Here is a 24,627-nt window from a genome sequence, read left to right as displayed (position 1 = left end):
CATTTTGGTCATTTTGGACAACTTGCTCATTTGGTCATTTTGGTCATTTTAGTCATTTTGGTCATTTTGGTCAATTTGGTCATTTTAGTCATTTTGATCTTTTTGTTAATTTTGGTCATTTTGGTCTTTTCGGTCATTTTGGTCATTTTGGTCATTTTGGTAATTTTGGTCATTTTATTCTTTTTTGTAATTTTGGTAATAGCAGTCATTTTGGTAATTTTGGTAATTTTATTCATTTTGGTAATTTTGGTCATTTTGGCCATTTTGTTCATTTTGTTCATTTTGGTCATTTGGTTCATTTTGTTCATTTCGGTAATTTTGTAATTTTGGTTATTTTGGTTATTTTGGTCATTTTGGTCATTTTGGTCATTTTGGTCATTTTGGTCATTTTGGTCATTTTGGTCATTTTGGTCATTTTGGTCATTTTGGTCATTTTGGTCATTTTGGTCATTTTGGTCATTTTGGTCATTTTGATCAGTTTGGTCAGTTTGGTCATTTTGGTCATTTTGGTCATTTTGGTCATTTTGGTCATTTTGGTCATTTTGGTCATTTTGGTCATTTTGTTCGTTTTGGTTATTTTGGCCATTGTGTTCATTTTGGTCATTTTGGTCATTTTTGTCATTTTTGTCATTTTTGTCATTTTGGTCATTTTGGTCATTTTGGTCATTTTGGTCATTTTGGTCATTTTGGTAATTTTGGTAATTTTGGTCATTTTATTCTTTTTTGTAATTTTGGTAATAGCAGTCATTTTGGTAATTTTGGTAATTTTATTCATTTTGGAAATTTTTGTCATTTTGGCCATTTTGTTCAATTTGTTCATTTTGGTCATTTGGTTCATTTTGTTCATTTTGTTCATTTTGTTCATTTTGTTCATTTTGTTCATTTTGTTCATTTTGTTCATTTTGTTCATTTTGTTCATTTTGTTCATTTTGTTCATTTTGTTCATTTTGTTCATTTTGTTCATTTTGTTCATTTTGTTCATTTTGTTCATTTTGTTCATTTTGTTCATTTTGTTCATTTTGTTCATTTTGTTCATTTTGTTCATTTTGTTCATTTTGTTCATTTTGTTCATTTTGTTCATTTTGTTCATTTTGTTCATTTTGTTCATTTTGTTCATTTTGTTCATTTTGTTCATTTTGTTCATTTTGTTCATTTTGTTCATTTTGTTCATTTTGTTCATTTTGTTTATTTTGTTCATTTTGTTCATTTTGTTCATTTTGTTCATTTTGTTCATTTTGTTCATTTTGGTCATTTTGGTCATTTCGGTAATTTTGTAATTTTGGTCATTTTGGTTATTTTGGTCATTTTGGTCATTTTGGTCATTTTGGTCATTTTGGTCATTTTGGTCATTTTGGTCATTTTGATAATTTTGGTCATTTTGGGCAATTTGCTCATTTCGGTTATTTTGGGCAATTTGTTCATTTTGCTCATTTTGGTCAATTTGTTCATTTTTGTCATTTTGGTCATTTTGATATTTTTGGTCATATTGGTCATTTTTGTCATTTTGGTCATTTTGGTCATTTTGGTCATTTTGATAATTTTGGTCATTTTGGGAAATTTGCTCATTTCGGTTATTTTGGGCAATTTGTTCATTTTGCTCATTTTGGTCAATTTGTTCATTTTTGTCATTTTGGTCATTTTGATATTTTTGGTCATATTGGTCATTTTTGTCATTTTGGTCGTTTAGGAAATTTTGGACATTTTGGTCATTTTGATCATTTTGGTCATTTTAGTCATTTAAGTCATTTTGATAATTTTAATCATTTCAGTCATTTTGGTCAATTTGTTCAATTTGGTCATTTCGTTCATTTTGGTAATTTTGGTCATTTTAGTCATTTTGATAATTTTGATCATTTTGGGCAATTTGCTCATTTTGCTCATTTTGGTCAATTTGTTATTTTTTGTCATTTTGGTCATTTAAATATTTTTTGACATTTTGGTCATTTTTGTCATTTTGGTCGTTTAGGAAATTTTGGACATTCTGGTCATTTCGGTCATTTTGGTCATTTTGGTCATTTTGTTCATTTTGGTCATTTTGGTCATTTTGGTCATTTTGGTCATTTTGGTCATTTTGATAATTTTGTTCATTTTGGTCATTTCGGTCATTTTGGTTATTTTGGTCATTTTGGTCATTTTCGTCATTTCGGTAATTTTGATTATTCGATCATTTTGGTCGTTTTGATCATTTTGATCATTTTGGCCATTTTGGTCATTTTGATCATTTTTGTCATTTTGGTCATTTTGGTCATTTTGGTCATTTTGGTCATTTTGGTCATTTTGGTCATTTTGTTATTTTTTGTCATTTTGGTCATGTAAATATTTTTTGTCATTTTGGTCATTTTTGTCATTTTGGTCGTTTAGGAAATTTTGGTCATTTTGATCATTTTGGTCATTTTAGTCATTTTGATAATTTTGGTCATTTCAGTCATTTTGGCCAATTTGTTCAATTTGATCATTTTGGTCATTTTGATCATTTTGGTCATTTTGGTCATTTTGGTAATTTTGGTCATTTTGGTCATTTTGGTCATTTTGGTCATTTTGGTCATTTTGGTCATTTTGGTCATTTTGGTCTTTTTGGTCATTTTGGTCATTTTGGTCAATTTGTTATTTTTTGTCATTTTGGTCATGTAAATATTTTTTGTCATTTTGGTCATTTTTGTCATTTTGGTCGTTTAGGAAATTTTGGACATTTTGATCATTTGGTCATTTTGATCATTTTGGTCATTTTAGTCATTTTGATAATTTTGGTCATTTCAGTCATTTTGGGCAATTTGTTCAATTTGATCATTTTGGTCATTTTGATCATTTTGGTCATTTTGGTCATTTTGATCATTTTGATCATTTTGGTCATTTTGGTAATTTTGGTCATTTTGGTCATTTTGGTCATTTTGGTCATTTTGGTCATTTTGGTCATTTTGGTCATTTTGGTCATTTTGGCCATTTTTGTCATTTTGGTCATTTTGGTCATTTTGGTCATTTTGTTCATTTAGATCATTTTGGTCATTTTGGTCATTTTGATCATTTTGGTCATTTTGGTCGTTTTGATCATTTTGATCATTTTGGCCATTTTGGTCATTTTGATCATTTTTGTCATTTTGGTAATTTTGGTCATTTTGGTCATTTTGGTCATTTTGGTCTTTTTGGTCATTTTGGTCATTTTGGTCAATTTGTTATTTTTTGTCATTTTGGTCATGTAAATATTTTTTGTCATTTTGGTCATTTTTGTCATTTTGGTCGTTTAGGAAATTTTGGACATTTTGATCATTTGGTCATTTTGATCATTTTGGTCATTTTAGTCATTTTGATAATTTTGGTCATTTCAGTCATTTTGGGCAATTTGTTCAATTTGATCATTTTGGTCATTTTGATCATTTTGGTCATTTTGGTCATTTTGATCATTTTGATCATTTTGGTCATTTTGGTAATTTTGGTCATTTTGGTCATTTTGGTCATTTTGGTCATTTTGGACATTTTGGTCATTTTGGCCATTTTCGTCATTTCGGTAATTTTGATTATTCGATCATTTTGGTCATTTTGATCATTTTGGTCATTTTGGTCGTTTTGATCATTTTGATCATTTTGGCCATTTTGGTCATTTTGATCATTTTTGTCATTTAGATCATTTTTGTTATTTTGGTCATTTTGGGCATTTTCGTCATTTTGATCATTTTGGTCATTTTGGCAATTTTGGTCATTTTGGTCATTTTGGTTATTTTGGTTATTTTGGTCATTTTGGTAATTTTCGTTATTTCGGTAATTTTGATTATTCGATCATTTTGGTCATATTGGTCGTTTTGATCATTATGGTCATTTTGGTCATTTTGATTATTTTGACCATTTTGGTAATTTTTCAACACTCTTGAATCTCCCTTGACTCTCATACCACCAACGTAGTTGATGCTCAAGCAAAACCAGCAATTTCTAATAGGATTGCTTCCTCTATTTTCCTACCCGTCCAGCAGCAACAGCTGCTTTCCCTCTTTTTTATTTTTATTTTTCTCCAGCTCTCTTCCACCTAGCAGAGGCTCATACATCCGAGAAAGTGAGCCACCTTTTCTTCTCCGCCGTGCACAAAACCTCATCAGAAAAAGGTGAAGAAGCCAACAAGCGCAACAGAAAGAAGCTAATTGGATGCACTGCTGCTGCTGGCTGTTACATAATGGTGGAAGAAAAAGAAAACTCACTTTTATCTTTTTTCTACTCCACTCGGCTAGGAAAGCATAGATATGTCTGAGCATGCAGCGATAATGTGAAGATATCACACGAAGAGGCCCCTGAATGTATGCAAGGGGCAGATCGTGGGAAAAATCCTTTCATCGATTTGAAACAACTTTTTATCAGAAAGAGCGCAGCGTTGCAAAAACTAAATCTCAAGAGGAAGAGAGCGGAAAAGGAGTAAGGAAAAATGGAAAAATCAACCGCGCTGGATAAATTCCGATCCGTGGGAATTTTTTATCGATCCACATGTGTGCTGCCAGGAGAGAAGCCTTCCGTGGAGGTGACGACCCCGAAAAAGGGCTCCGAAAAAAAAGGACTCGTGAGTTTTTCGAAAAACGCCTAAAATGACAGCAGGGAGTGGGTATCGTGCTCACACCCCTCTGGAAACAAATTTTAAAATTTAAAACTTTTCTAGCAGTGGGCCATGATTAGGAAGCGTTTTTCTGCCTCTGCACTGCTGGTGATCACCAACCGTGGCGGGCATGGCCAACTTTGCCGCAGAGGAGGTAGTTTTGAAGGCGAGTTCTGATTTTTGTTTTTCGTATTTCCTCAAAACGTAATAATGAAACATAACATAGAATGGGTGTGTGTTGGGAAACAACCCCCCGGAAGCTACAACTGTCGGAACATGGTGAACACGTGTGTTTAAGCGCCATAAAAGAAGGGGAAGAAGGCCCGCACAACTCTGCACAGTCTGCTTCTGATACAAGGAGGGATTTTTCTCGTTTTTTTGTTTCTTTCTTAAAAACATAAACACTCGAGGTTGGGTGTGCGCGTTAAATGGAGGCAAATTGGAAGCAAAATTTTCGATAATTTATTCGAAACTCTGTTTTGAACAGAGGAGCATGCTACGCGGGAAGTGCGTTTATCCCCGGGACGGACGGATGCATTCCAGCTGGAAGTGTGGCTGCCCGAACGTTTCTCGGTCTTAGGTGCTCGAAATTTTCTGATTAGAACCGGAAGATACATGCAAGGAGGGGCACAAGCATAAACCGGGTTTAGAGGGAGTAGAGAAAAGAGAGACAATTTTGAATGTAACCGTGTTATACATTGGTTAAATTAAAGTTACGTTACGAAAAAAGTGCTTTGAGAACATTCGAAAATTTTCATTTCCAGAAGGGATTGTCTATCCGTTTTAGTGTCTTCGGCAAGTTGTTACAAGTGTTACATATGGACCGTAAAACAAAAAGCGAAAAAAAAATATCAAAAATACAGAACTTGTTGTGAAAACAGCCAAATTTGGGTGAAAATTAGTACAAATTTAGTTTGTACTTCTACTAATCTATATTTTTATCTCTGGCTATGTGCACTTGCTTTTGCATTCTCAATTAGTAAGAAATAATAGTAGAATTTCCATGGAAATGTGACAACACAATTCAGCAATTCTCTACGAAATCGGCCGATTTCGACCATTTTTATTTTTTGTGTCTTTTGATTTGGCTCAAACTTTGTTGAGGATTTGGAGTCTTCGACAAAGTTGTAGGTATTAATGTGGGCTTTTTAGAAAAAAATAGGTACACGGAAAAAAATATTTTCCGATTTAACTCTTTTTAAACAAAGCCTCAATACCCTAAAATTAGTATTTTTTGATTTTCGAGATTTTTTGATACATTTTAGGGGACCAAAATGCGCATCTTTTGAGCCATAGAGAAGAATTGTTGCCGAGTTATGCGATTTAAAAAAAAATCAAATTTAATACAAAACATTTTTTGACCTCATGTTTTATGTAAATTTGAACTTGCAATCAAAAACTACCAAAAACGAGTTTTGGAGAAAATTGTTATTAATTTTACAAAATTGCGTCTAAATTCTGCTAAAATTAATGAAATTTTATTATAAGAAAATGTGCTGTGAACTCTTTCTACATTCTCATATGGTTATTTAGTAGTATTGCGGCAAAATTTTCCAAGCGAAGCATTTTTAAATACTCAAATATGTACTTCGGTAATTCTATCAATTGTCTTAGTTGTGCAATGAAAAGTTTTTTTATTTTGTTTAGAAAATCATTTTGTAGTAATTTAAAGTACATGAAAAAGTTCACCGTGTACATAATTCTGACAAATTTGACAATAAATAAGCATAAGAGTTCCAAAAAGAACCGTGGCTCTTTTTTTGTGAGCCATGGTTCGTTTGCTCTTTTTTGTGAACCGGCTCTTTGAGCGGTTCGCTCTTTTTTTGTCCACCTCTATTTTCAAGGTTTAGCCACCGTATTTTTCATTCCAGTGAAATATTTGCATGTTTTCGATTTTGAAAAATAGTGACCATGAGTGACGACTTCTGAAAGTTTAGTTTTTAGTTTTTAGTTTTTAGTTTTGAGTTTTGAGTTTTGAGTTTTGAGTTTTTAGTTTTTAGTTTTTAGTTTTTAGTTTTTAGTTTTTAGTTTTTAGTTTTTAGTTTTTAGTTTTTAGTTTTTAGTTTTTAGTTTTTAGTTTTTAGTTTTTAGTTTTTAGTTTTTAGTTTTTAGTTTTTAGTTTTTAGTTTTTAGTTTTTAGTTTTTAGTTTTTAGTTTTTAGTTTTTAGTTTTTAGTTACTTTGGCGTTCATAAACTGCATTACACAACTTACTCTACAAAGTCGTTCTGAATACCTTGCATTAATTTTCCCACACCTGTTAACGCCATTGTTTCGAATGAATCACGCATGGAAAGATTTTGCTAGTCATCGGATAAAGATCTAGCTAATCAACTGATTATACAATTTTATTACTGATCAACATCATCAAACATAATCACACAACTCAAAACAGCTTCGCCTTGTTCTTCTGGTAGCAAACAAACATATCGTAGGCCGTATCGCACGGGTTGGTCCGCCGGGTGTCACACTTGGCCACCATCGCCTTGGCCTTCTCCTCGTCGACGACCTTAGTTAAGAATTTGGTCAGGGTGTCCTTCTGCACCTCGCCCTTTTCATTCATCAGCCTCAGCCGCTGGAAGAAGCACTGGACGTAGCACTAGAAAGAATAACAGTTGTAAATTAAAATTTATCAAAGTAGGCGTTGTGACTCTTTGGTCGCCAACCTTGGTTGCCATATCGGGGCTTGCTATTTCATCTTCACTTTGTAGCTTTGTGGCAGATGATTCGGTGATTCCGCTTGCTTCGATGCAGTGCAGCTTGTAACCTTCAACGTCGGGAAGTTTGGTCACATCTTGTTGGTGAGAGTTACTCTAGAAAATTAATTGGATATTTTAAAACAATTCGATCAACTTTTTAACATTTTTTGGCAATACTAACCACAAAATTTCCAGCAAAAATTGCGAAAATACACAAAATTTTAAATGACATCATTTTTCTACCGAACTGCCAAGCTGTTTTGCGTTTCGCAATGATCAAGTCTCACGTTCAACTGAGCTAAGGCTTTGAATGCCACTGATGAGTAGTTCGTTGATGATTTTTTAGCGCCTCAGGATAGTGTTAGTCTCGCTTAGGGTGGTTCTTATCTTAATTATTTTTTTTAAATATTTCTTTAAAAAAAGTTTGTTTGTCACGATTCCTCACCTCCAGAAGGAAGTACAAACGCATCAACCATAGAAGAGAAAGGTTATTGCTGGTTTAATGATAAACATTTATGGGCTCGTAAAATCGTCCAGGGTCAGGTCTTTTCCACCAGCTTTGACAGCTGAAGCAACAAAAACAACAACAAAAAACCCAGCAAACGTCAGACTACCTCCACCGAAGCATTTGGCTCTAGTGTTTTTATTGCGGCTAAATGGCTTTTTCCGACGTCTTCATTAAAACAACGTTGTTTAAATGCGCTTTTTTATGAGTGTATCATCCATTGAGCGTGTCGTCGTCACAACGGCTGGGAGCACATTGTGCACGCTGGTGAGAAGTGAGTTTCGCTCAGTAAAAGTGGGGTGAATTGTTCTCACAATTCTATGGGGATGAAGCTTAACGTTGAAGAAGCTATAATAAAAATGTCACAAAAAAGCCATTTATTGTACCAGGATAGTATGGATGAAAAGAACTCTCAAAATTTGAAGAAAACTGAAGGCTGGATAGACGATTTGTAAGCAATTGGAAAACAAATTGAATTGTTAGTTAAATTCTAATTGGACTATTTCGGTGAAAACTGACACAAATTTTGAAGAAAGATGATGAAATTTTAGGTGGATAGGTCGACTTACACACATACTTCTTCAAATGAAGGGCCATTTGAAGAAGTATGTGTGTAAGTCGACCTATCCACCTAAAATTTCATCATCTTTCTTCTAAAATTTGTGTCAGTTTTCACCCAAATAGTCCGATTAGAATTTAATTAACATCATTTCTCGGTGACCAAAACAATATGGGAACAAATTTAATTAGGGGAAAGAACATTACATTCGCTTGATTCTTAGTTATAAAGTCTCTGGGGTGAATCCGAAAAGATGTAAAGCCACATACCCTTTTTTCAATTTTCTGGATTGTTTCGTAAGAAGACATTCACAGCTACTAAATCTGTCCATTCATTTTCGAATTTGATGCCTTTAAGCGGATAGAGTGGAAAAAAAAATTACGAAAAATTCAAAACTTTTTTTTCAATTTTGATGAAGTTTTAGATTTTTGCATTATTTGTTAGAGTTAACCACTAAAATTGAGAATAATCAGAAAAGGATGATATTTGTACTTTTTTGTTTATGGATATAAAGTTGAAATCGCCCAAATATTATTTAAAATTATTATGCCTTTCCTTTTAAAAAAGTCTCAAAAATCAAGATACACAAAAAATTACAGCATGATAGTTCTTTAAAAACAATAAATTTTTTAATAACAGTCCAGACTCGGTTATCCGAAGGCCTCGCAAAAATTTCACTTCGGATAATCGAAACTTCGGATAATTGAATCCCGATTTTTTTTTCGCTGTCTTATTTTTGATTGTTGAGCTTAAGCTTAACCCCTAAACTACTCTTAAATGATTTGGAAATCATAAATCCAAGATGGCGGCCAAAATGGCGGTAATAAAATATTAAAAAAGTGCATTTTTTAATTAAAAATGCATTCAACCATTCAAATATGACTTAAATTAGGTCGCAGAATTATTATTAAAAGATGTTAGAAGTAAGAAAATGAAGTAATGCGAAAAAAAATTTTTTGGTCATGATTCGATTATTCGAAGTCCCATACAAACCTTCGGATAATTGAACTTCGGATAATCGAAACTTCGGATAATCGAGGCTTCGGATAATCGAGTCTGGACTGTATACGCATTTTGTTACAATTATTTGATTACCTTTAACCAAATTGATTTCCATTCTGAGTTTATGCTAACATCTTTATGTATAATATCTGTAACTATTCTCCTTTTATTTTGTGTATCTTGGAGCAGATTTTGGCCCTTTTGAAATGTTAGTCTTTATTACAATTCCGTTTGGAAACTACACAGAAAAAAAAGTTGGGTTTTGGAAGGTTGAAAATTTGGTTGGTTGAATATTACCTTTTTTATAATTTTACCTAAAAAAAAGTGTCAAAATATGAACCTGATAAAAATTCATCAGAAAATGATGACGTTTCTTTCATTTCTGCTGTAATATTACACATTTTTCCTTGACACAAAATTTGTCACCATTTCCTGATGAGTATTACCATCATTTTTTTGTGTATTAACTTTTTTTTATTACTTTTTTTCTCGATTCAAGTGCTGAAAAGTATATCTTTTAGCACTCAAATGAGTACTATAAAAATTGACTTTTCAGAACTTGTATTGAAAAGTAATGCTTTTCAATTTAATTTTGATTTGAATGGTGAATTTACTATTCACATCGACATACTTATTTTAGCATTCGTCGTATTTATCCATCTCTGTAAACCTCGTTGGATAAATTTACGACTCTTACTGAAAATATCTTCTTTTTTTAACTTGAGGCCTAAACAATTTTTTCAAAAGTCACACGAGTTTCAGTTTTAACATTAAAAATCGAATCAATAGTTTCCAAGTTTTCATCGATTGAGCTAGTACTTAGAAAAGTCAATCTTCGATTTTTTTATTCTTTGCAAGTCCAGTGGAGTGGAGTCGGTTTCGTAGTGATTGGGGATCAGAAGAACCGAGTCATCAAGTGGAAGGTGGTGAATGACCGGATCTGCGTGTTCAGAATGAAGGGCAAATTCTTCAACTACAGCCTGATCAACATCTACGCGCCGACGAACGACAAGCCCGATGACGATAAAGACGCTTTCTACGAGCGTCTCGACAAGACCTATGGAGAGTGCCCAAGACACGACGTGAAGATAGTCATCGGAGACGCAAACGCGCAGGTCGGAAGGGAAGCCTTCTTCCATCCTGTCATCGGCAAGGAGAGCCTTCATCCTCGCACGAATGACAACGGCCTACGTTTGGTCAATTTCGCCGCAGCCAGAGGAATGGCTATCTGTAGCACCTTCTTTGCGCGCATGAACATTCGGAAGCACACCTGGCGCCACCCGAATGGCGAATCGTGCACACAAATCGATCACGTTTTGGTGGATGGTCGACACTTCTCGGACGTGATGGACGTCCGATCGTACAGAGGACCGAACATCGACTCCGATCACTTCCTGGTAGCGTGCAAGATCATAGCTAGGCTGTCGAACGTGCTAACCCCGCGGACTGCGAGGATAGCGCGGTTGAACGTCCAGCGCCTCGCGAGCAGCGACGTTGCTGCAGAGTACAGTCGGAAGCTCGACGAGCGGATCAACGAGGACGCGCCTACGGGTAACCTGGACGAGCAATGGGGAGCCCTCCAGAGCATCGTCAACACAACGGCTACCGAAGTGATCGGCACGACCAGAGGACGCAAACCCAAAGGGTGGTTCGATGCGGAGTGCCAGCGAGTGACGGACGAGAAGAACGAGGCCAGGAAACGTATGCTGGTTAAGGGTACGCGCCGAAACTGTGAGCGATACAGTGAGCTGCGACGAGCTGAGAAACGAATCCACCGCCGAAAAGAACGGGAGTACGACGAGAGAGTACTTGCCGAAGCTCAAGCACAGTACAACGCGAACGATAAGCGGAGGTTTTATGCAACTGTCAACGGTGTAAGAAAGAAAGCGACGCCTTCCCCTGTTATGTGCAACGACAGGGAAGGTAACCTGTTGACAGATAAGACAGCGGTAGCGGCCAGGTGGAAGGAGCACTTCCAACAGCTGTTGAACGGTGAGACGCGAGAGGGAATCGTCGAGGACAGGATGAACGTTGAGGATGATGGAATAGCTGTGGACCCGCCTACGTTGGAGGACGTGGAAAAAGCCGTAAAGGAGCTCAAGAACGCGAAATCCGCGGGAAAGGACGGACTTCCGGCCGAACTTTTCAAGCACGGGAGCGCGCGGATGATCGAGATTCTGCATCAAATCGTCCAGCGAATTTGGTGCGAAGAACAGCTTCCGACCGACTGGTTAGACGGGCTCATCACCCCAATCTACAAGAAAGGGCAAAGACTCGATTGTGCCAACTATCGAGGCATCACAATCCTCAACTCAGCGTACAAAGTACTATCCCGAATCCTGTGGAGCAAGCTGAGACCGTTGACCGAGACCTTTGTCGGCGAATACCAGTGCGGTTTTCGAGCGGGTCGGTCAACGACGGACCAGATGTTCACTTTGCGACAAATCCTCGACAAGTTCCGAGAGTACAACCTGCAAACACACCATTTGTTCATCGACTTCAAGGCGGCGTACGATTCAGTCAAAAGAAACGAACTTTGGAAAATTATGCTAGAACACGGCTTTCCGGCGAAGCTAATTAGACTGATTCGTGCAACGCTCGACGGAGCAAAATCAAGCGTGCGAATAGCTAACGAGACATCTGAAGCTTTCGTTACGTTGGATGGATTGAAGCAGGGCGATGCTCTCTCGAACTTACTGTTCATCATAGCGTTGGAAGGTGCTGCTCGAAGGGCAGGCGTGCAAAGAAACGGAACACTCATCACTAAATCGCACATGCTGCTTGGATACGCTGACGACATCGACATCATTGGTATTGATCGTCGTTCAGTGGAGGAGGCGTTCGTCCCTTTCAAGCGGGAAGCTGCGAAGATCGGACTGACCATCAACACTGCCAAGACCAAGTATCTGGTTGCTGGCAGAACGCGTGGCAGTGCAGGTGATGGTGTTTCGGAGGTGGAAATAGATGGAGAAAGATATGAGGTGGTGGATGAGTTTGTATATCTTGGTACACTTGTGACGTGCGACAACGATGTGAGCTGCGAAGTGAAACGGCGGATTAGTGCTGCAAACAGGGCCTTCTACGGTCTTCGTAGCCAGCTAAGGTCCCGCAGCCTAAGGACGCCTACGAAAATCACGCTGTACAGGACCTTGATACTCCCTGTAGCTCTTTACGGTCACGAGTCGTGGACGCTAAAGGAGGCTGACCAGAGAGCACTTGGGGTCTTCGAGCGGAGAATCCTGCGTTCTATCTTCGGCGGCAAGCAAGTAGGAGACCGGTGGCGCAGGCGCATGAACTTCGAGCTGTACCAAGACTACAAACATGCTGATATCGTAAAAGTCATCAAGCACGACAGGCTAAAGTGGGCTGGACATGTAGCCAGAATGTCGGACGAGCGGGCGGCTAAAACGATATTCAGCAGCGAACCTGGACGGGGTCGTCGGCTTCGTGGAAGGCCTCGTACGCGTTGGCTGTGTGCAGTCGACGAAGATGCAAGAGCGGCCAACATTGTGGGCGACTGGAGACGAGCGGCCCAAGATCGAGCATCCTGGAAATCTTCGATTAGTTCAGCGTTGGGTCGATAGACCTGTTGCTGATAAAGTAAAGTAAAGTAAGCAAGTCCATCTCTAAGCAACCAAATTTTGAATCAACAATTTCCAAAAAAGACAGGAAAATGTTCTCAGCTTTCAAAATATGTTTTTTTCAAGGGTGGACGAGGATGGACCATTTTTCTGAAAATTTTAACTTAAAACATGGCTTTTACTCAAAAACGGTGTATTTTAATCAAAATTCACAAAAGTGCTTTTTAATTCTGAATTCAACATTACATCCAAAAACTTATTGCGCTTTTTTTTTTTAATTTTCGGGGGAATTTTCCAAAATAAGCTATTTGAAAAAAAACATAACTTGGCAAAAAAAAATATCCGTTATTACCGTTATAGCTCAAAATTGGCAAATTTTGTCATATAAAAAAATAAAAATAAATCCATAGGGGTAAAATTCATTTAAAACGATTTTTGTGAAACAAATAGTAAGTAAAAAATGTTTTTTTCGTGTACCTATTTTTTCAGAATATGTAGTCCTAAAAATTACCTACAACTTTGTCGAAGACACCAAATCCATCAGAAAATCCCTTCTCAAGGTACAGATTTTCGAAAAAAAAAATCTTGGCACATTCTGGGCAGCCCCCAAATTTGCATGGAGATGTAAAACCAATGATGCAAAATGGCTTATTTGGACCTAATGAATTGACAAAAAAAAAATCATTCAAATCCAAAAATACGGTGAAAAGTCGATTAGCAAAAACGAAGAGAATTCCTCTCCTTATGAAAAGTGACAAGATTGCACGCAGTTTTTAAGGTTTTTGTTGAATAATTCAGGATTGAAATCGAATTTTGTGGATTTGTTAAGGTCAAAAAGTGAGCCATTGAAAGCTGCACAAAATGACGTTCTTGACTCAATTTGGTCTAAAATTGACATGCGACAAGATAGCACAATCAGGACGATAACAAATTATCTAAAGTGATCTGGAAATTTTTAATCCAAGATTGCGGCCAAAATGGCGAAAGATAAATTTTTAAAATTGGCATTTTTCAATGTAAAAGGCAATCAATCACTCAATTTTGACTAAAATGGGGTCGCAGAACTCGAATTCTTCAGGAAATCTGCGATCCATAATACAACATTTCTCGGGTGAGTTTTCAAAAAGCCGTAAGAGCCATCGTGACCTCCGGCACTAATTTTCGTTTTTCTCAAAATTTAAACAATATTTCATTTGTTTTAAGTTTAGGGCACTTAAAGGACGTGTAGATGAACAATCTCAAGCATTTTTGAAAATGATTTTTCGTAAGCACGTCGATTACCGGGGCAAAAAAGGCTTTGTTTACCAATGGCTCTTACGTCTTTTTGAAAACTTATCCGAGATTTTAAAATAAACTAAATTCTTTATTTGAAAATTATGATTAAGTTAGTACCCATTTTTACTGTTCAAGAGTGATATTTCAGACTAATTTGGTATCAACTTCTTCTAAGAAATTATTTAGAACATAATATATCAATATTATGAGTAGAGTTATTATGCTTATCTAGATCCTTGCTACAACGTCTCAAACAAACTATCGTTTTCCCCCTCGCAATCTTGAGCAGCTTCACCACTCTATACAGTCTGTTCCTCTCGTGCTCGCCTTCGCCAACGTAATCATCAGCAGCGATAGTTTCCACACTTTCAGCCTTCTCTTTCTCCCTGCTGGCTGCAACGGAAGAACTTTGCGCGCTGCTGCTGCTGCCGTTGCAACCAGTTGCATTTCTTCGCAATTTCTTCAAGATGCTCGCATGCTTTCTTGGCAGCAAAACTATCGAAAAGAGCAGAAAATGGAAATGTTCGAGTCGAGTCGGGCCGAAGAAAAGAACAAGGAAGGCTTCTTCTCGAGAATCTCGACATCCCGAACGCGAAGCAAGTCGTCTTCAGCGTCGTCATTTGTTCTCTTTCCAACATGCACAGTCAGAAGGGGAAGAGAAAAAGCTATAAATTGTCGGGTCGTCGCTGCAGAGTCACAGCCGTCTGCGTTGCACACCTCGCGAATTGTATGGTTTCGTGACTTGGCTGCAACACGCGAGTAGCAGGCGGCAAGGTTCGCGCGGTGGAAGATCCAACCAAGTCCATGAGTTCGAGTCTCATCCTAGCAGGCAACGTTGCGGGCTGCGGTGTGATGCTGCTGCAGTTCTTCTTGTCGTGTTCTGTTTGATGTCACGTGCCGTGGCGTGGTTACAGTCGCAGCCGCGTGCTGAAAGAAGAAGCACACTACACGCGATAGCGCAGCGCATCGGTTTCAAGGTTTATCTCTTTCTTCGCGGAAGTGATTGCTAGAGTGGCTAATGGTTTTTTTTTTGTTTTCTTATAAGTTGATTTGTACTCATTTAATGGTATAAAAAAGTTTTAATTATTTTCCTCGCTGTTTAGGACAGCCTTTTTCAAAAATGCCTCAAAACATCAGGGGGCAAAAAATAATTATAGCTGAAAATTTAAATCACATTAATAATTCATTTTATAACGTATTTTTTGGATGTTTAATCAAATAGGGCACTTTTAAACTATTTGCAGATAAGACCAAAAATCGGATAAGGACGTAAAAATCAGGGAGAAAAAAATATTACAATAAATTCAGTGAAAAAATTATAAAATAGAATTTCTAATTCCAAGCCTGACCAGACCATCCAAAAAAAATTGATTAATGCTTTATTACAGTTAAACTTCAGTGACAAATTTGCAAACGATCAATGAAATTGAGAAAATATATATTTTTTCTTATCTTTTACGACTTTTGTGGTACAAAATTTGGAATTTTTAAAAGGTTCAAAACACTTTATTTGATTTTATTTTCATAAAAAAACGTTATGCAAAATGTTCTTAAATGTTGAAATCGATTACACATGTTTTCTTTTAATTTACAATTTTAATTCCTGTCAAATATTTTTGAGGAAATTTCGAGAGAACTCGAAAGAGAGGGAGAAAAAAACTCGAAGTAAATTTGCGTAGGCCTGAAGGTTAAATACCGTCGTCAGGGGTGACATTGGGTCTGGGGGGTGAAATTGGGTCATACAAATTTCAGCATTTTTGTATGACCCAAAAATGCTGAAATTTGTATGACCCAATTTCACCCCCCAGACCCAATGTCACCCCTGATGACGGTACTCAAAAAAATATTTTATAGTGCTTTATAGTGAACAAACGTATTTTTTGAGTTTAGAGTTTAGGAGATATCAACTTAAAAATCAAGATTTTTGAAGATAATCAAATATCATTTTTAGCAACAAAATCAAAATTGCAATCGAAGATGACTCTATTGTTTTTTTTATAAAGTGCATCGTTTTCAAGTGAATATTTTTTGGATATTTGTTTACGAGAAATGGTATTTTTTGCAATTTCTTAATATTTTATGAAAGAACAGCATCAATGCAAAAAAAAACAGAGCTGAAAAAAATCCTGCAATTTTCATTTTTATACGTTGTTGATCAGACCACTGCTGTCTCTTTATGTTTAGGCTGGTACAAATATTTTTAAAAGTTTTTGTCACCTCTCTCCCCCCTTCAAAAGCGGCCCGAAAAATCAGGGAGCAAAAAATTTTTTTTCAAAAAACTTGAAAATGTCAATTGAAATTTAAGTGCATCAGCTGAAATCGATTTCAATTGCATTCCCCTGTGTTTAGAATCATTTTTAGTATGTTTGGGTTTATAAAAAAATCTTTTGAATTTTTGAAAATTTTCTATGTACAGTACCACAAAAAGTTTTTTTCGCTAAACATTTTTGTTTTCATTAAATAATTTTTTGAAAACTGATAATTGCAAAACAATAGAACTAGAATAAAACGCATTTGAAATCATTTTTTTATGGGTTTTTACTTACACTGAAATCTCCTTCCTTAATTGAAATTTGGCACTTTTTTTTATTTCAGTGTAGTCTCATCGAATCAGCTCTAACTATTCATCTCATGATATTTTTGAAATTATTGGTTCAATTTTCAATGTTTAAAAAGTTAAATTACATGAAATTTTCTCTTTTCAATAGGAATAATTTCGAAATTCAGTTTAGTAACCTTTTGAAAAGGTCAAAAGGATACAAAATTTAAAATCTCGAAACTTGAGAAATTCTAGGAAATTACTAAATTATGTGCTGAGATATCGAAATTTGATAATTGTGTAGTTTTTTTTATGAAACGCTCTTTTTGTGTTTTTTTTTGTACCTGTATCTTAAAAATCAGAACGAATTTGTATGACAGAGGTTAATAAAATGGAAATTCGTAGAAATACATTTTTTGTTGTATCAATACTATAGTTTGGTAATCGAGAACCGTTGAAAATTCAAGGATAATTATTCCGATATTTTGAGAAATGATAAAACTTTTGTAGTTCAAAAACCAAATTTGGATATTTTATGGAATTTCAATCTTCTACCCAAATTATTCCGATACTGTGGGAAAATTTGATTTTTTTGTCAAGGTAATTAGTTTTATATCATAACGATATTTCAAAACTAATGCTTTAATTGGAAATTAAATATTGAAAGTTGATTTTTTAATTCATTGATTTACTCCCTAAAGAAATTTGTAAAACCGTCGTCATGTAAAGTCGAGATACCAAACTTTGATATTTTTGAAGAAATTTCAGTACTTTTACCAACTTTTACAAAATATCTCTGAAAACTTTGGGAAACTGTTTACTTTGAGAATCTTTCGGTTTACTTGTACCCAGTTTAATTTTACCATATTTTTTATTTATTTTTCAATCTTAGTATACTTCGGATGCTTGGTCAAAAAAAAACTTCAAACTGATTTTGGTATGATTTCATGGTATTTACTGTGAACCAAGAGCATATTTTGGTCGCTGTTATTTATCTAACTAATACCAAAGTATGGATGCAACAAATTAAAAAATAAAGAAACAATACAATTGATGTTTTGTAAAACATTCTTTCTTGCATTTTTTACAACAAATAATTGTAACACAACTGAAATGAAATATAATGCGTTTTAGCCAATATTGGACATGAAAATGTTAAAGGCATGGCTTATAATTTATTTTTTTATTGATTCTTATTTTAATAAAAATCAAAAAATACTCACTCGAATTTTAGGTATTTTTTTGAACATCTTTAAAATGAAATGTGAACAAAAAAACATTTTTTCGTTTAATAAATACTCAATTAATAAAACCACAAAAAGGTCCGATTTACTTTTTAAGCTGAAATTTGGGATAAATTTAACTTTATAAAAATGTTCATCATTTTTCTATAAGAGCAAATCCCAGCAAGAGTGCGCATAATTTTTAACTCCAATTAATTGATGGATTTTTGCAAATAAGACGCTTATGCAACTATCGTCTCCCTCAGAACTTGCAGGTTCGAGTGCGCTCTTTCGCGTTCGCCGCGTCTGCTTCACAAGCTCTGCACTGCGAGGCCTGGCTAGGATCATCACCGAGCGGGGTGGATTGCTCTCTTTTTATTCCTACTATCTAGCGAAAAAGCGAAACAACATCTGTTGTTTATTTCAGCTGCACATTTTCTGAAATTGTACCAAGAGAGCATGGATCGGCGATTTGAAACTGCGACTTTTTTGAGTTTTTTTCCCTCACTCGTTCCATTTTCTACTTCCTCGCCGGCATCGGAACAACGGGTTCCTCCCTTCCCATTCCCCTCCCGGGTTCCCCCACCGGTTCCGAGTGGTTCCGCGAGGATGGGTTTTTCATTTTCTCATACGGTGCTTGGGCTCGGCCAGACGAAGAAGATGCTACACACAACAATACCGTAGCAGAGGTAGTTTGGATGCTCTCTTTCTTTGCCATTTCTGCACCGCTTTGATGCACGTTGAGAGGCTACTGCCTGGTACAGCTGCTGCTGCTGCATCTCTCGATTCGCCATGCCAATACCTGAGTGGAGGAAAACATTTGATAAGGCTAGAAGGAGGAAGAGAAGATATACCAAACCAAACCTCGTAGACCGCGTTGCAACTAGTTTGGTCAGTTGGAGGATGTGCAACGGGGCGCACTCTCGTGGAGTTTTCAAATGGATGCAATTTTCTCCTCCCAGCGGACTCCACGCCGATCATAGAAGTGCAGATAACACGATTTTTCCCAATGGCATCCGACTAGTTTTGAACGTGACGCGATGTGCCGGCCGAGGCATGCCGAACTAGGATTTGAGAGGAGGGAAACGAGTTTTGCACAGCTTTGCAATAGTAGGTACATGCTGGCAAGCTGGTAGATTCGGAGTAATTATGTCCTTATACATAATATTAGTCAATTAAAAATAACTGTGTGAAAAATTAACCTTGAAAAAAAAATACAATGAAAAATATAAGTGAGTTTTTAAACAAACAGTGCAGCTTGCTCAACAATAAATAATAGGAGTATCTCAATCGAACAACTATCTCACTCACTGTTTTACAATTAGAAATACTAAAATTTTAACTAAAAAAAATACAATTAGAAATAAAAAAATATTTTATACATTTTATTGTATTATTTGAAAATAGTTATTTGTTATAATTTGATTTTTGCAATTTCGCTGTAAAACTGTCAACTTTTCCTGTCCTTCTGGAGAAACGAAACGGCCTACTTTTCCCTACAATAAATAACAGAAAGGAAAATTAATACCTTTCAATACCAGTGCTGAAAAGTTCTACTTTTCAGCACTGAAATGGGTGCTGAAAAGTTGAACTTTTCAACACTAATATCGAAAAGTAACATTTTGAAATATTTTTTTGTTTTGAACGGTGAATTTACTAAACACATGAATGTTTGACATAAAATTCCATTCAAGAAGCGTTTTTCGGAATTGCAAAAAATATTGTAAGCAACTCGTTGCAAAACTTGATTTTTTCAGCACTCGTCGTATTTATCCAACTCGGTAAACCTCGTTGGATAAATGTACAACTCGAGCTGAAAAAATCTTCTTTCGCAACTTGTTGCATAAACTACTATTTCACAATATTATCATTTTTAGCATTAAATACTATTTTTACAAGAATTACAGCATATTGTAAAAGTTTAAATATTTTACACTAATTTTTTTACAAAGTGAAAATCTATTCAAGGTTTGGCGTCCTTTGAAACCCATATTTTTCAAAAAAAAAAACGGTATTTTGTGAATATTTGAGTATTTATCACAAAAAATAATAATAAATTGAAAATGTTTACAAAATATCATTCGCCCACATAGTATTTGATTATTTTACATTAAAACTGTAATACAGTAAATTTTAAACAATTCTTTTCATCGAACCCAAATGAAAATTTTGAAAATTTGCACGTTTTCGAGAAGGCATTCTAGACTTGATAATCCGAAATATGGCCTCAAAAATTACATGACATGACATGACTTGTAAATTTTGCATTGACGAAAATGGCGATGATGAAATGTTAAAAAAATGCATTTGGTAAAGTAACAGGTAATCATTGATTACTAATCATAACTAATAAATCATTCAAATTTGACAGAGCAGACCTCAAATTTTATGTAAAAAGAGAAAAAATAAAAAAAAAACACAAGAAAATAAATGTTTTGCCCATGACTCGATCAAAATTAATAATAGTAAATCGGGAAAAGTTGTCCCGACCCCTCTTCGATTTGCATGAAACTTTGTCCTAAGGGGTAACTTTTGTCCCTGATCACGAATCCGAGGTCCGTTTTTTGATATCTTGTGACGGAGAGGCGGTACGACCCCTTCCATTTTTGAACATGCGAAAAAAGAGGTGTTTTTCAATAATTTGCAGCCTGAAACGGTGATGAGATAGAAATTTGGTGTCAAAGGGACTTTTATGTAAAATAAGACGCCCGATTTGATGGCGTACTCAGAATTCCGAAAAAACGTATTTTTCATCGAAAAAAACACTAAAAAAGTTTTAAAAACTCTCCCATTTTCCGTTACTTGACTGTAAAAAATTTTGGAACATGTCATTTTATGGGAAATTTAATGTACTTTTCGAATCTACATTGACCCAGAAGGGTCATTTTTTCATTTAGAACAAAATTTTTCATTTTAAAATTTCATGTTTTTTCTAACTTTGCAGGGTTATTTTTTAGAGTGTAACAATGTTGTACAAAGTTGTAGAACAGAAAATTACAAAAATTTTGATATATAGACATAAGGGGTTTGCTTATAAACATCACGAGTTATCGCGAATTTACGAAAAAAAGTTTTGAAAAAGTTACTTTTTGCGTTTCTCTTTGTTTCGTCGTTTTTTTCGGATACGTTTTTTTCGGAATTCTGAGTACGCCATCAAATCGGGCGTCTTATTTTACATAAAAGTCCCTTTGACACCAAATTTCTATCTCATCACCGTTTCAGGCTGCAAATTATTGAAAAACACCTCTTTTTTCGCATGTTCAAAAATGGAAGGGGTCGTACCGCCCCTCCGTCACGAGATATCAAAAAACGGACCTCGGATTCGTGATCAGGGACAAAAGTTACCCCTTTGGACAAAGTTTCACGCAAATCGAAGAGGGGTCGGGGCAACTGCTGTGTGAGTTGGCGGAGAATTACCCAGTTATAATAAATAATTATTTCAAATTCCTAAGAAACCTTCGGATAACCGAACTTCAGATAGTCGAGTCTGGACTTTATACATTTTTTGTGTTAATTGTTCAAAATTTCGGTCCTTCGACCTTTGTAACATTCTAAAATAAAAATAAAATACTAAAATTATCACAAAATTCCGTACTTCTTCGCAAATGCTAAAATTTTCATAGTCCGCATTATGAGTATTAAACGAAGAGAAATTTTGTAAGCCTTTTCACTTTAATTGAGATATTTTTTGTTAAGTACTTCAATTTCACAAAAAACTGTATTTTTCCGAGAATACTAATTTTTTATGATTTTTATATGGGTATCAAACGAAGTGAAATTTTGTAAATTAGTATTTCGAAACATACTAAATTTTGAGATAATTTGTGTTTCTTACAGAACAAAACTCTTATAAAGTGAAAAAGGATACAAAACTTCGATTTGTTTGAAAAAAAATTGATAATTTGGTGATTCTTCAAGAAAAAAAAACTCTAAGAAGTGATACTCATTATAAAATTTGAGTTATTTAAAAAAAAGGTATTTTTTGTAATTTGTAATTTTTAATTTGTAATTTGTAATTTGTAATTTGTAATTTGTAATTTGTAATTTGTAATTTGTAATTTGTAATTTGTAATTTGTAATTTCAAAATCAAAATCAAATTATTCGCTCTACAGCATTGCCTTGGCGTTCTCGATTGCGAGATTCCTACTCGAAACTAGGGGAAATATACCCATTTTAATCACACTAAGCCGTTCGACCAATTCTCATCAGTTTTGCCGTTTCTGCTATTAAATCAACATTTTCAGATGTTTCAACAATGGAGAGTTGCTTGCTCACTTTTATTTGAGCTATTTATTACTTTGGAACAGTCAAAAACACTTTATATAAGCTGTAATTCATGATCAAAGTGCTGATAGGCCGATAATAGAAATAGGCTGAGAAAGGGTATAGTTCCCCTAGGTGTCCAAAGCAAGCTTCCCATGCGCCAGTGCCAACGCACACCGCGGGTTTGGTTTTCTAGCTTCGGTACGTGCCTGAACCCATTTTTGTATTGGTATCTTGGTACATCGTACCAGCGCACCACGACACTCTCGGCTCGCCCCATCGGTTTTGTGTCTGGCACTCACCCATGGCATGAACCCAGCGTGCCGTGGTACGTGTCGTGGTATTGAACCCGTTTTGTACCGCCAGCGCATACCACGGCACGTACCTCGGCTCGTAACGAGTGAAGCACCTTGGCTAATACACCGGGTTCATGCCATGGGTGAGTGCCAGACACAAAACCGACGCGGCAAACCGAGAGTGTCGTGGTGCACTGGTACGATGAACCAAAATACCCTCGGTTCGTGTGAGTCGGGTACGGGTGTAAACCGAACAAAGCAGGCGCAAAGCAAACCCGAGGTGCAAGTGTACCGCGTGTACCGCACGGTGCAGGGAAGCTTGGTCCAAAGGCTTGATTGTTGAGGCAATTGCAAACCTCTTTTACACCTTAGCTTCCATCCACCCCGGGATTCGAACTGACGACTTTTGGATTGTTAGTCCAACTGCCTACCAGCGACTCCACCGAGATAGGACCCAGGGAGACGACTCCTACACCTGGACTGAGCTAACGACCTAACCTTTTAAGATTAGTCCGGGGCCAACATTTACTTCCCGTCCGACGGAAGGCGTGATCAGACAAATCTCGTCTCGAAAAATGCCACCGGGACCGTCTGGGATCGAACCCAGGCTGACTGGGTGAGAGGCAATCACGCTTACCCCTACACCACGGTCCCGGCATTTGTAATTTGTAATTTGTAATTTGTAATTTGTAATTTGTAATTTGTAATTTGTAATTTGTAATTTGTAATTTGTAATTTGTAATTTGTAATTTGTAATTTGTAATTTGTAATTTGTAATTTGTAATTTGTAATTTGTAATTTGTAATTTGTAATTTGTAATTTGTAATTTGTAATTTGTAATTTGTAATTTGTAATTTGTAATTTGTAATTTGTAATTTGTAATTTGTAATTTGTAATTTGTAATTTGTAATTTGTAATTTGTAATTTGTAATTTGTAATTTGTAATTTGTAATTTGTAATTTGTAATTTGTAATTTGTAATTTGTAATTTGTAATTTGTAATTTGTAATTTGTAATTTGTAATTTGTAATTTGTAATTTGTAATTTGTAATTTGTAATTTGTAATTTGTAATTTGTAATTTGTAATTTGTAATTTGTAATTTGTAATTTGTAATTTGTAATTTGTAATTTGTAATTTGTGATTTGTAATTTGTAATTTGTAATTTGTAATTTGTAATTTGTAATTTGTAATTTGTAATTTGTAATTTGTAATTTGTAATTTGTAATTTGTAATTTGTAATTTGTAATTTGTAATTTGTAATTTGTAATTTGTAATTTGTAATTTGTAATTTGTAATTTGTAATTTGTAATTTGTAATTTGTAATTTGTAATTTTTAATTTGTAATTTGTAATTTGTAATTTGTAATTTGTAATTTGTAATTTGTAATTTGTAATTTTTAATTTGTAATTTGTAATTTGTAATTTGTAATTTGTAATTTGTAATTTGTAATTTGTAATTTGTAATTTGTAATTTGTAATTTGTAATTTGTAATGTGTAATTTGTAATTTTTAATTTGTAATTTGTAATTTGTAATTTGTAATTTGTAATTTGTAATTTGTAATTTGTAATTTGTAATTTGTAATTTGTAATTTGTAATTTGTAATTTGTAATTTGTAAGTTGTAAGTTGTAATTTGTCATTTGTAATTTGTAATTTGTAATTTGTTATTTGTTATTTGTAATTTGTAATTTGTAATTTGTAATTTGTAATTTGTAATTTGAAATTTGTTATTTGTAATTTGTAATTAGTAATTTGTAATTTGTAATTTGTAATTTGTAATTTGTAATTTGTAATTTGTAATTTGTAATTTGTAATTTGTAATTTGTAATTTGTATTTATAACGATAACCTGTTAGTTTAGTACTTCTTTACCGACGATAATTTTATCGATTAACAACCTTGTTATTGAAGTCATTGTTTTTGAAGACATTGAATACTTATTTTTTTTAATATTTAGCATCAATGTTTTAAAATTCTTTATGTTTCGTTTTCATGATTGCTCCCCATACTCATGTTCCCACGCCCAACTCCCACCACCACAGCCAACTTGGTTCGACCTTGCCCCGGCTCGTCGAGCACACCTTCGCACGTGTTCCTCCATCGCACCCAAACAAACGC

General features: G+C 35.0%; 2 protein-coding genes across 2 annotated transcripts; one reads left to right on the top strand and one right to left on the bottom strand.

Annotated features, from left to right (window-relative positions):
• Nucleotides 1-6,900: 6,900 nt before the first annotated feature.
• On the bottom strand, nucleotides 6,901-7,609 carry LOC120423942 (general odorant-binding protein 56d-like). The gene is made up of 3 exons (XM_039587926.2): nucleotides 7,449-7,609; nucleotides 7,235-7,381; nucleotides 6,901-7,167 (listed from the first exon to the last, which is right to left on the bottom strand). The coding sequence occupies exons 1-3, from the start codon at nucleotides 7,500-7,502 to the stop codon at nucleotides 6,955-6,957; spliced, it is 414 nt and encodes a 137-aa protein (XP_039443860.1). The 5' UTR covers nucleotides 7,503-7,609; the 3' UTR covers nucleotides 6,901-6,954.
• Nucleotides 7,610-10,286: 2,677 nt separating this feature from the next.
• On the top strand, nucleotides 10,287-12,917 carry LOC120423931 (uncharacterized). The gene has a single exon (XM_039587913.1). The coding sequence runs from the start codon at nucleotides 10,287-10,289 to the stop codon at nucleotides 12,915-12,917; it is 2,631 nt and encodes an 876-aa protein (XP_039443847.1).
• The last annotated feature ends 11,710 nt before the right edge of the window (nucleotides 12,918-24,627 follow it).

The sequence above is a fragment of the Culex pipiens genome, chromosome 3, assembly GCF_016801865.2.
Source record: "Culex pipiens pallens isolate TS chromosome 3, TS_CPP_V2, whole genome shotgun sequence".
Classification (NCBI taxonomy): Eukaryota; Metazoa; Arthropoda; class Insecta; order Diptera; family Culicidae; genus Culex; species Culex pipiens.
The sequence above is the reverse complement of the archived record's forward strand: the minus strand, read 5'-3'. Positions and strand labels throughout refer to the sequence as shown.